The sequence below is a fragment of the Cetorhinus maximus genome, chromosome 5 (assembly GCF_964194155.1).
Source record: "Cetorhinus maximus chromosome 5, sCetMax3.hap1.1, whole genome shotgun sequence".
NCBI classification, from domain to species: Eukaryota; Metazoa; Chordata; class Chondrichthyes; order Lamniformes; family Cetorhinidae; genus Cetorhinus; species Cetorhinus maximus.
In genome coordinates, this window is record NC_135883.1 from 52,288,766 (window position 1) to 52,301,584 (window position 12,819).

General features: G+C 41.2%; 1 protein-coding gene across 4 annotated transcripts in view; it reads left to right on the plus strand.

Moving 5' to 3' along the window:
- The window catches only part of LOC144680647 (peroxidasin homolog), a 242,312-nt gene that overhangs the window by 167,315 nt on the left and 62,178 nt on the right, over positions 1–12,819 (plus strand). For 3 of the 4 annotated variants that reach the window (XM_078541867.1, XM_078541868.1, XM_078541869.1), the window contains 4 exons: positions 6,992–7,063; positions 9,475–9,546; positions 10,396–10,565; positions 11,905–12,022. In XM_078541867.1, the coding sequence (XP_078397993.1) occupies positions 6,992–7,063; positions 9,475–9,546; positions 10,396–10,565; positions 11,905–12,022 (432 nt within the window). Of the gene's footprint in view, positions 1–6,991; positions 7,064–9,474; positions 9,547–10,395; positions 10,566–11,904; positions 12,023–12,819 lie in introns of those variants that run through there. The other variant, XM_078541870.1, reaches the window with a different exon arrangement.

The following is a 12,819-nucleotide window of genomic DNA, read 5'->3' on the forward strand; positions in this document are numbered from 1 at the left end:
GGGGAGAAACTATTTCCTCTGATGGCAGAGTCCAGAACAGGAGGGAGTATTCTTAAAATGAGAACCAGGCCAGTCAGAAAGCACGCCTTCGCAGTCGTAGAAATCTGGAATTCACTCCTCTAAAAAGCTGTCGAGGTTAGGTCAATTGATAATTTCAAAACTGTGATTGATGGATATCTGTTAAGCAACTGGCTTTTTAATGTTATTTTCTGCTGCATCAACAGGAAATTAAAAGAAGGAAAGGGTGAACATTCTTTATTCTAAAAATCTGAGCAAAGCCTGCTAAACCTGAAGATTTGGCTTTGATTTCAATGTGTCAATGGTTTGAAACTGGCCAAGACCTCAAGTCTATGGGTTCACTTTTGCACGGTTGCATAAATCATATTTTCTCTTGCATATTCCCAGTCTCTCTTCCCAATATGAGCAATTCAGCATAGCATTGCTGCAGTGTATCAGAAACAGACTTTTTTTTTTTACAGATTGTCCAAAGCCTTGCTTGCATGTGTGTGTCCCCCATTGTATTTGAGTAGCAGTATACTCAGTTAGAACTGTGTTTTTCAGTGGCTGGAATTTTCTAGCCCCCGCAGCGGGTTCCTCCGTGGCTGGGCCTCCAAGCCATTGAAATCCCCATTCACATCAGTGGGACCGGAAGATCCCGCCTGTGTGAGGGCTGGGAAATTTCCAGCATGTAATTTGAATATTTTCCTTGATACATAATGAGAATTGATAATTATTACTACACCGTCGGTATAAATGAATTCCATTTTCATAAACAAGGTCATTAACTTCCTGTGACAAATCAGCCTCCAGGCAAGGAATATGGGAAAAAAAAGGGGGAAAATCTGTTCCTTTCCTTGGACTACTTAACAATTTAGCTAGATCTTCTGAGAAATTTGTTTGGTTTACTGTGTGCACTGATCATGTTTTAGGCTGATCTCGAGTGGGTCTTGTTAAAACAATTTGTGTTTATTAAGGTAATTAGTGGGGAGCACTTTGAGGCACCTTGTTATTTCAAATGTTCATGGGCCAGATGAAATTAATATATTTGCAGAGTGAAGTTATGTCTGCTCTGTCCCATTAGAGGAGCATGACCTATTGCACCAGTGGAATATTTTCATTTCTCACATCTACCACCTTTGTGATCTACCCCTGAATGAGATTGCCACTTACTGTTGGGATTTTGGTGCTGCACAAGAGGGAATGGCTGGCACAGCTCATTTCATGTGACCCTGATGCTAACTGACCCACTCCCCCTCCTGTTCCAGCTAAAGACCATAAGACATAGGAGCAGAAATTAGGCCATTCGGCCCATCAAGTCTGCTCCGCCATTCAATCATGGCTGATAAGTTTCTCAACCCCATTCTCCCGCCTTCTCCCTGTAACCTTTGATCCCCTTACCAATCAAGAACCTATCTATCTCGGTCTTAAATACACTCAATGACCTGGACTCCACAGCCTTCTGTGGCAATGAATTCCATAGATTCACTACTCTCTGGCTAAAGAAGTTTCTCCTCATCTCTGTTCTAAAAGGTCTTCCCTTTACTCTGAGGCTGTGCCCTCGGGTCCTAGTCTCTCCTACTAATGGAAACATCTTCCCCACGTCCACTCTATCCAGGCCTTTCAGTATTCTGTAAGTTTCAATCAGATCCCCCCTCATCCTTCTAAACTCCATCGAGTATAGACTCAGAGTCCTCAAACGTTCCTCATATGTTAAGCCTTTCATTCCTGGGATCATTCTCGTGAACCTCCTCTGGACCCTCTCCAGGGCCAGCACATCCTTCCTGAGATACCGGGCCCAAAATTGCTCACAATATTCTAAATGTGGTCTGACCAGAGCCTTATAAAGCCTCAGCAGCACATCCCTGCTTTTATGTTCTCGAAATAAATGCCAACATTGCATTTGTCTTCCTAACTACCGACTCAACCTGCAAGTTAAACCTTAAGAGAATCCTGGACTAGGACTCCCAAGTCCCTTTGCACTCCAGACTTCTGAATTCTCTCCCAATTTAGAAAATAGTCTATGCCTCTATTCTTCCTACCAAAGTGCATGACCTCACACTTCCCCACGTTGTATTCCATCTGTCACTTCTTTGCCCATTCTCCTAACCTGTCCAAATCCTTCTGCAGCCTCCCTGCCTCCTCAATACTACCTGTCCCTCCACCTATCTTTGTATCATCTGTAAACTTAGCCAGGATGCCCTCAGTTCCTTCATCTAGATCATTAATGTATAAAGTGAAAAGTTGTGGTCCCAACACTGACCCCTGTGGAACTCCACTAGTCACCGGCCGCCATCCTGAGAAGGACCCCTTATCCCCACTCTCTGCCTCCTGCCAGACAGCCAATCTTCTATTCATGCTAGTACCTTGCCTCTAACACCATGGGCTCTTATCTTACTGAGCAGCCTCCTGTGCGGTACCTTGTCAAAGGCCTTCTGGAAGTCCAAGTAGATAACATCCATTGCCTCTCCTTTGCCTAACCTACTCGTTACCTCCTCAAAGAATTCTAACAGATTTGTCAGGCATGACCTCCCCTTGATGAAAGCATGCTGACTTTTCCCGATTTTACCATGCACTTCCAAGTATTCTGAAATCTCATCCTTAATAATGGACTCTAAAATCTTACCAACGACTGAGATCAGGCTAATCGGCCTGTAGTTTCCCGTCTTTTGCCTCACTCCCTTCTTAAACAGGGGGGTTACATTAGCGATTTTCCAGTCCTCTGGGACCCTCCCTGACTCCAGTGATTCCTGAAAGATCACCACTAACGCCTCCACTATCTCTTCAGCTATCTCCTTCAGAACTCTGGGGTGTAATCCATCTGGTCCAGGTGATTTATCCACCTTCAGACCTTTCAGTTTTCCTAGCACCTTCTCCTTGGTAATGGCCACCATACTCACCTCTGCCCCCCGACTCTTTTGAACTTTGGGGATGTCACTCGTGTCTTCCACTGTGAAGGCTGACGCAAAGTACCTATTCAGTTCCTCCGCCATTTCTTTGTTCCCCACTACTACTTCTCCAGCGTCACTTTCCAGCAGTCCAATGTCCACTTTTGCCTCTCTCTTACCCTTTATATATCTGAAGAAACTCTTACAATCGTCTTTTATATTACTGGCTAGTTTACCCTCATATTTAATCTTCTTCCTCCTTATTTCTTTTTTAGTTGTCCTCTGTTGGTCTTTGAAGGCTTCCCAATCCCCTGGTTTCCCACTGCTCTTCCCCACATTGTATGCTTTATCTTTAGATTTTATGCTGTCCCTGACTTCCCTTGTCAGCCATAGTTGCCTCGTCCTCCCTTTAGTATGCTTCTTCTTCCTAGGGATGAATTTTTGCTGTGTCTCCCAAATTACTCCCAGGAACTCCTGCCATTGCCATTCCACTGTCTTTCCTGCTAGGCTCATCTCCCAGTTAATTCTGGCCAGCTCCTCCCTCATGCCTCTGTAGTTGCCTTTATTCAACTGTAATACCGTTACATCTGATTCCAGCTTTTTCTTCTCAAATTACAGGGTAAATTCTATCATATTATGGTCACTTCCTCCTAAGGGTTCCTTCACCTTACGCTCCCTTATCAAATCTGCCTCATTACACATCACTAAATCTAGAATTGCCTGTTCCCGAGAGGGCTCCACCACAAGCTGCTCCAAAAAGCCATCTCGTAGACATTCCACAAATTCCTTTTCTTGGGATCCACTACCAACCTGATTTTCCCAGTCCAACTGCATATTGAAATCCCCCATGATCACTGTAACCTTGCCTTTCTTACACACATTTTCTATCTCCTGGTGTATCTTGTGCCCCACATCCTGACTACTGTTCGGAGGCCTGTACATAACTCCCATTATGGTTTTTTTACCTTTGCGGTTCCTCAACTCTACCCACACAGATTCTACATCATCTGACCCTACATCATTTCTTGCTATCGATTTAATTTCGTTTCTTACTAACAAAGCAACCCTACCAACCCTGCCAACCTGCCTATCTTTTCGTTAGGATGTATATCCTTGGATATTTAGCTCCCAGTCCTGATCCCCTTGTAGCCATGTCTCCGTGATGCCCACCACATCATACCTGCCATTTTCAACCTACGCTACAAGCTCATTTACCTTATTTCATATACTGCGTGCATTCAGATACAACACCTTCAGTCCTGTATTTCCCGTCCCCTTTCTCATTGTCGTCCCTTTATCTGATGTGCTTGAAGTTAGATTCCTAGCCCTTTCCAAACACTCTGTCCTATTTTGTGTTCTGGAGACTTTAATAGCCTCTCCTGGGCTCTGCTTTCTTTTCAGTTTTTTCATAATGTTCCATGAAGTTGAATCCACCCCCCCCACACACTAACCTGCTGCTTTGTTTCCCATTAGTCATACTTCTTGGAATTTTACCCTTCCTTCCCCCCCACTTTCTAGTTTAAAGTCCTGTTGACCACCCTATTTACCCTTTTCGCTAGAACATTAGTCCCAGATCGGTTCAGGTAGAGACCGTCCCAACGGTACAGATCCCTCCTGTTCCAGTACTGATGCCAGTGCCCCACGAAATGGAACCCCTCTTTCCCGCACCACTCCTTTAGCCACGTGTTTACTTCCCTTATTCTCGCGTCCCTATGCCAATTTGCACGTGGCTCGGGTAGTAATCCGGAGATTATAACCCTTGAGGACCTGTTATTTAATTTAGTTCCTAGTTCCTGATAATCCCCAAACAGGTCCTCTTTCCTAGTCTTGCCTATGTTCTTTGTCCCAACGTGGACCACAACAACTGGATCCTCCCCCTCCCTTTCAAGCCGGTCAGAGATGTCCCTCACCCTGGCACTGGGCAGGCAACATACCATGCGGAACTCTCGATCCTGCTTACAAAGGAAGCTATCAATTCCCCTAATTATAGAATCCCCTACAACTACCACTTGTCTTTTTGCTCCCCCCTCTTGACAGACCAGGAATCAAAGCTGGAATCCCCCTGCAGTGCAACTTAGTTACTCACTGTTGTATCTGTGCTGGGCCCCCTGTTATTCGTCATTTATATAAACGACATAGATGACTATGTGAGGGGTAGGATTAGTAAGTTTGCGGATGACACAAAGATTGGCCGGGTGGTTAACAGTGAAGTTGAGTGTCTTGGGCTACAGGAAGATATAGACAGGATGGTCAAATGGGCAGATAAATGGCAGATGGAATTTAACCCTGGAAAGTGTGAGGTGATACACTTTGGAAGGAGTAATTTGATAAGGAAGTACTCAATGAACAGCATGGCACTGGGAAGTTCTGAGGAACAAAGGGAACTTGGCGTGTGTGTTCATAGATCTCTGAAGGCGGAGGGGCACGTTAGTGGAGTGGTGAAAAAGGCACATGGGACACTTGCCTTTATCAATCAAGGCATAGATTACAAAAGTAGGGAGGTCATGTTGGAGTTGTATAGAACCTTGGTGAGGCCACAGCTGGAGTATTGTGTGCAGTTCTGGTGGCCACATTATAGGAAGGATGTGATTGCACTGGAGGGGGTGCAGAGGAGATTCACCAGGATGTTGCCTGGGATGAAACATTTAAGTTATGAAGAGAGGTTGGATAGACTTGGGTTGTTTTTGTTGGAGCAGAGAAGACTGAGGGGCAACCTGATCGAGGTGTACAAGATTATGACGGGCATGGACAGGGAGCAGCTGTTCCCCTTAGTTGAAGGGTCAGTCACAAGGGGACATAACTTCAAGGTGAGGGGCAGAAGGTTTAGGGGGGATGTGAGGAAAAATTTTTTACCCAGAGGGTGGTGATGGTCTGGAATGCGCTGCTTGGGAGGGTGGTGGAGGTGGGTTGCCTCACATCCTTTAAAAAGTACCTGGATGAGCACTTGGCACATCATAACATTCAAGGCTATGGACCAAGTGCTGGTAAATGGGATTAGGTAGATAGGTCAGGTGTTTCTCACATTTTGGCGCAGACTCGATGGGCCGAAGGGCCTCTTCTGCACTCTGTGATTCCGAGAGCCAGGAGGGTGAACTGAAAGAAGCCTTTTGTTGTAGAATTTTGGGATGTGTTCAACCCCAACACGTGATGATATGTTAACCCTCTGTACTACTGAACCCCATTATCAAATGTGAATTTGAGGTAAGTGTGGGTGCATTAACACTTCTAAACAATGGACCATTTATTTACCTATTTGCAACACAAGTGTTAGGTAGCTTGCATAATGGTGATGCCGGATATCCTTATTCAAGATTGATGGTCACTAATTGAGACAGAAAGGTGAGTTCATGATCCAGTGCTGCCAGCATGGAATGGTGCTCCTGTAACACATTTTTTAGGAAATTACAGATACAATCTTTCATTTTCTATCAATTAATTTTAGTGTGTAGGATAACACTGGGTACATACCCGTAATTTCCTGAGGTGTGCTCGCTGCGAGTTTGTTGTCTGCTGGGAACGGCAGATCATGGAATGAATCCTTTGTGGTCCTGTCTCTAGTAAAATTAGATTGCCAGACATTGGGGTATTGAAGTGTTCATGTATAGCACTTCTCTAAAGTGTAGCACTTTGTTTTGAGTATAAGCAGTGAAGTTTATTGTTTATAATGAAACAATTTGTGCTTCGGAAGTGGTGATTTGAAGGGTTGTATTGAAAGTGCAAAGAAAATAAATGCTGTTTCTGCAAAATGCAAAATCAGAGCATTGGTAAAGTTTATATTTGCTTTGTTTCATTTAAATGAAGAGAAGAGTTTACAGCATTCTATCTTTTAGGTTGGAGCTGAGCTAAGAGGCAGTGTTCACTTCTTTTTGGTCAATTTAAGCGTATTTAATTTTACAGACAATACTTGAATTTAACAAAACTTTTTCCCTGTGTTATGTAGCTTTAATCTTCTCTTAATTCAAACTTATAAATAAACCCAAATTTCAATATGTAAATCATATGGCTATTAACAATTCGCAAATGGTAAAATAAACTATGCTACAATACTTATTTTTTGTCAATTAAGAGTTTGAATGTAAACTGGATTTTCTGTTTTTTATAAATAGGTATCTCCACTTCAATCAAATAGAATCTTTAGAACCGGAATCCTTCAGTGATCTTCCAAAGCTTGAAAGACTGTGAGTGCTACAATTTCCTAAAGCATTTAATAGGTAACCTCTTGCGAAAAGCTTTAAAGGGTATTGACAGCCAAGCCAGAAATCCCTGACTGTAAAATGATGCCAGTTCAGGGGTATTGGAAATGACAGACTTAGAAATTTACTGTTAAGTTGAAAGAGTAGTTAGAGTAAATGGAGTAGCTATAACAGTATTAACTCCCAAATAACTCAAGTTCATTTCTAACTTGTTACTGGTGTTCTCTCTTGGCTGCCCCACCAAAGTTGAGTGCCAGCCTCAGTCACCTGGCTGCCCCCCACCCCCGTTCCAAGGGTTGAGTACAAACCTCATTCACCTGGCTGCCTGTGAGGTGGAACCATGGTCTTTGGAGCAGTACAAGACAGCATTTATGTTGGTGGCTGTCAATTAGAGGCTGATTCTTGTAATGAAAGAGGGTCACCATTATATGATTGGAAAGGAGGAAAATTGCAAAAATAAAAGGGAAAATTATGAAAGCTGTACCACTGTTAATACCTTTTAAGTGAACCCCTCTTTAAACTTCAGGCATGTCGTATATTTTGTGTTTCAGCCCTTAAAAATTAAGCAAACCTTTTATTGTATTTTTGACAGCCAAGAACTAACTTTGAAACATGCTGCTCTATTACCGTGATTTACGATAAAATGCTTATTAGAGTACTAAAAATTCATTCAGCTTTCAAGGGACCAAGAGTTTTCCCATACATGCGTGTGAAAGCCCCATGAACATCTTTGATTGCAACCTGAACAGCTGTGTTATCAATGACATACTTCAGTTGCAGCCCTGATTACTAGTTAGGGATTGACTTTAAAGGCTGAAAAATTAGTAATGCTATTTCAACCACAACTGTAGTTGGTAGTTCTGTCAACTGCCAGAAATCTACAGTGATACTTGCTTTATGTTTAAAAAAAATAGGTGTGACCTTTTTCTCTTTTGGGAGGTGTGGATGTGGGTGTATGTAAATAATATATTTTAAAAATGTATTTATACATACATGTACACAAGCACACAAATGTACACAGTAGTCAATTATGAGATGGGCGGTTTAATTTAACAATGCATTTATTGAGGTGGGCTAGTAATTAAGATGCTATGAATATTTAAAACTTCAGATAGATATCAACTTCAGCCTGGGCACTGTTCTTTGGAGCCATATTGAAAAATGCAGAAAAGTGCTGAGATGTTTCCTGTCTTCAATGGCAGTGATGTTTTAATGCAGACTAAATTTGCAGTCCGTACGCTGTGTGTTCAAATAGGCCCTCTTTGTAGTTCATATCATAATCCACCTTCGTTTGGCCCATGTATGAGATCTAGAGCCGAGCTATAAGATAGATTGGTCTTTCGGCAAGAGAAACGTTTGCAGGTAGTGAGAACAACACCAATGCTACGGTTCAGGCCTGCAGTAATTAGGTTGCTGTCTGCCAAGCTAATGATGGAATCACTATTCAATCTGCTGTGTGGCTGTGCTTGGTCAAAAGGATATTTACAACACGCTGCATTTTATAGCAAAGTTTGCTTTTTGCCCTAGTGCTTGAATAGAGTTTTTGATATCTAATCTCCATCGAGTGAGAAGTTCAAACCGTGTTATCAGTTGTCTGAAGGATGAACTAATGGCTGGCAGGAGCATGAGAGAGAAGTGACATATGTCAATCTCTTTGGTACTGAGTTGACTCGAAGCTGGCACTGGAAGATTGGAGTTAAGTTGCTTCTTGGGTATTAATCAGTTAGCTGGTTTACTGAAGGGACCTGGGGGAGTCAACCTGTAAATTCGCCACTCGAATTCTTCACAATTGTCTCTTGAAACTCTGTAAGCTGATGCCCTAATGGACATGGTGGTCCATTGGACAGTGGGAAGCTTGTCAATGTTTTAGCTAAGCTCCAGCTGTACCCTTTGGTGCACCCTAAAGCTAGGCTTTTGTCAAGTAAGTTGTTGAGGTAATTGAGCAATATCCCAATGCAACAGCTGGATGCCCTACATGTCTGCTCATTCTGAACACTGCTTACTTGGATTACTGTCTAAGTTACCATACTGTCATTTGTTATGAACTGAACAAAGTGATGAAGATGCAGCAAAATGTGTACATCAACTTCTTGTGAAGACTTTTCTAAGAGTTTTTAAAAATTGGCAACTACCAACAGAACTGCTTTATCAAAATTCAGCTTTATTTTTGGTCCATGAAGCAGGTATTTGGGCACAACTTACTTCACCTGTTCATTTTCTTTAATTATTTACTTGAATTTTAAAAACAAGTAATAGGATGTCTTCATATTTCAAAATGGTTATTGATTGACCCATTACTGCTAGATAGTGGATTCATTCATTTAAAATGAACAAATGTTTTTAATGCAATAGGTCCACAGAAAAATGATGTTTGGATATTTTATTTTCTTTTACAGTTTTTTGCACAACAATAGATTGTCGCAGATTTTACCAAGAACGTTCAGTCAGTTAGAGTCCATGAAAAGACTGTAAGTAGGAGAAACTAGCTTTCTTTATGGGGAGGTGGGGAAGGGAGGGTTGGGGATTAATGGAGCAGTACAGTACAAGCAAGCTTTACATTTGATCAGTGCTAATAGTATACATAAGATGTGGAGTGCAAGTCCAGTTATTTTCTCAAAGAGGGAACTTGAAGATTGAAGGTATTCACATAAATCCATATGTGCATTGCATCAAACTGAGAGATAACTGGAGTAGAGTTTCCTGTGCCTGTGTCTGGATGCATGGACCTTCCTGGGGCGCAGCATAGAGAGGAAAATTAGATCTTTGACAGTGCAGATTCATAAGAGAAGTCCCACAATTTTTTTTATATGTTAGTCTAAGTGGATGAAAAATCAGGTGGGTTCCTTTACATACCTGTGATTTACCCCATCCCAGTTTCCTATATTCACTGCATCCAGGCAGTCAGGAACAGGATAACTAACCCAATGTATTTGACTGGTAACTGTAAATAATGCAGTTGGTTTTCAAATACCCTGTAGAGTTACTGTAGTGGAGTGTTTCTCACATACTTCTCTCATTTTTTAAAATGAATTTTGATTTGGCAAACTTCAACATTTCTCAAAAAGCCCCTTTAAATTCCAATTTGTTTTGCAATCCTGAAAATGTTGCTTTTATATTGAAGACTTCACATAAATCTACTGATGAAGTAAAATGGTCTTATACCATATTGTATGTATGTGTGTGTATATTTTAGTTTTGCTTACAAATAATTTTCAAGAACTGGTGCTTTTTAAAAAAAAAACTATTAAGCAATATATACAAAGAAATGCAGTTAAAATATCAGTTTGCCTTCACTGGAAGATACTTCTTTTTAATAGGAGATTGGACTCAAATAGCCTGAATTGTAACTGTGATCTAATGTGGTTGGCTGAGATGCTGCAGCAGTATGCTGAATCTGGTAACACACAAGCAGCAGCTACCTGTGAGTATCCCAAAAGGCTACAGGGAAGGTCCGTTGCCACAGTTACACCAGAAGAATTTAACTGTGGTGAGTTTCAGCTTGGTCAAGCCCAATATAGATCACATTGCTGTCCAGGTGTTAAATTACTGGTCTTCAGTATAGGATTGATTTAGCTTTTGAATGTGCATTTTTGTAATGTATTGCTGCCAAGATCCCTCTCATAGTGAGCTTCTTGAGAACAAGCTGGTTGTTGTGATCAAAGTTTTTAGTTACATATGGCAGTCACTTTAATAGCAATTCTAACTTACTGATAGTAAAGCAGTTCTGCAGACCCTTGTTCTACTTGCACTCATATGCCATCTTTACTGTAGGAACATTCAAAGACACTATACAGGTAAGCATAAGGAAAATGGATATTGAGTCAGGAAGGGCAAGGTTAGGAGGGGTGTCCAGAAGCTTAATCAAAGAGATGGATTTTGAGAAGCTTTAAAAAGAGAAATTTAAGGGAGGGGTTGCAGTGGCTAGGACCCAGGGACCTGAAGGTTCAACCACTAGTAACATGAAGAGTAGGGCCAATAAGACCACGGTCAGAGGAATGGAGTGTTAGGGGGCAAATAGCATGTTTTAGACTGAGCTAGTGGCTCTTAAGTATCATGTTTTGTGAACTTGTTGCAAGTGAGCAGCTGGTCATCTTTCTGGCTAGATATACACTCAAAATGTGAATAAGTTCCATGAAGTGCCTCAGGATGTTTTTCTATGTAAAAGGTCCTATGTAAATGCAACTTGTTGGATTTCTTCTGGATTCTGCCTCATTTCCTCTTCTGTGAAGCAGTGGCCTCTGGCTTGCCCTACAATAATGCAAACAAGATGACAAATCAATGGTGCTGAGAATCATGGGCACAGACCACTTTTCACTATTTAACGTAACATGTTTGTTCTCCCATATGTTGCACCGTCTCCTTATAAATTTTGCTCTACTAAAGGCACAGAGATTGGTTGTGAGTTTTCAGTGTTATCCACATCATCAAATGGATTGTTGGCAACCAGCCTTTTCTCCGAACCTCAAGCTGCTTTGATTTTAATCCTTGCCTTGTTTTTATTTTAAAGTAACACTGGGAAAAGTTGGTATTTTATCACAGTTAACTGGTGGGACTGTAAGCTTTGAACTTTTTAACAGTGCTAAGATTTCACAGTGGCCTATGTATACACTCTGCGGCTTTAAATTTATAAGCTTTGATTTTTTTTTTGTTGTTGGCTTCTATTATGCTGACTTGTAACCAAAATATTTCACCAATAGTGTAATATAGGATGATGAACTCAGATCAGACACAGCAAGCTATGTTAGAATAAATATGAATATGCAAAATGCTCTTTTTCCTTAGTTGCTGTTGGAATCTATTTTAAAATTAGTTCTCAATTTACGTAGAGAAACCACGAATTACAACACAGCCACAGGACGCAGATGTAACATCTGGGAACACCGTGTACTTTACCTGTAGAGCTGAGGGTAATCCAAAACCTGAAATAATATGGCTACGTAACAAGTAAGTTTATGTACAACATTTTTGTTTCCAAGGTTATTAGAATAAAATGCAAAAACTAAAGCCTAAAATTACGGTGTGCAAAACAGCTCAGTCGTAATCCCACTCGTGTACACTGTGGTTGGAGCTAAAAGTTCCAGAGGTTGGGTTGCCTCAACTGTGTAAATGCTCCTCCCATTATTTTATGAAGCCTGGCAGAGCAGTAATAGCTGACCTTCTTTGTCGGATACTACTGATATTTCAATATAAGCAGCTGCCACTTACCATGGGGAAACCACTCGAAATATGGTCCGTTTTGATAATGACATGATAACCAAGTAATCTTCATTTCCCATATGGTGAAGGATGAAAAATGGGTTATTTTCATATAAGATATAAAGGCAGTTTAAAAAGTCTTGATAATGCATTTTGTTCAATTGGCATTGCAGTTCAAGCCCTTGTTTGTGTGCAGGAAATTAAATCTGTGCTCAAATTCAGTATTGTGGGTAGTATAAAACAAGGGACCTGGAAATAGATGAAACAAATGAAACTCTGCTGCTATTTTGGCTAAACTTCAGAATATTGTCTTTCCATTGTGCCAAATAAGATTTGGCTCTTTTCCAATCCTCAAGAGAATTGATCTCAAATAAACGAGTGTCAAGTTTGATCAATTGATAGCACCCTTACCTAAAGAGTGAAGTCTGTGGATTTAAGCTCCAATACAGATTTCAGCACATAATCTAACCCAACAGTTCAGTGTAGCACTGAGGAACTTCCACATTGCTGGAGGCAGCAATCTTTCAAATCAGATGGTAATCAAG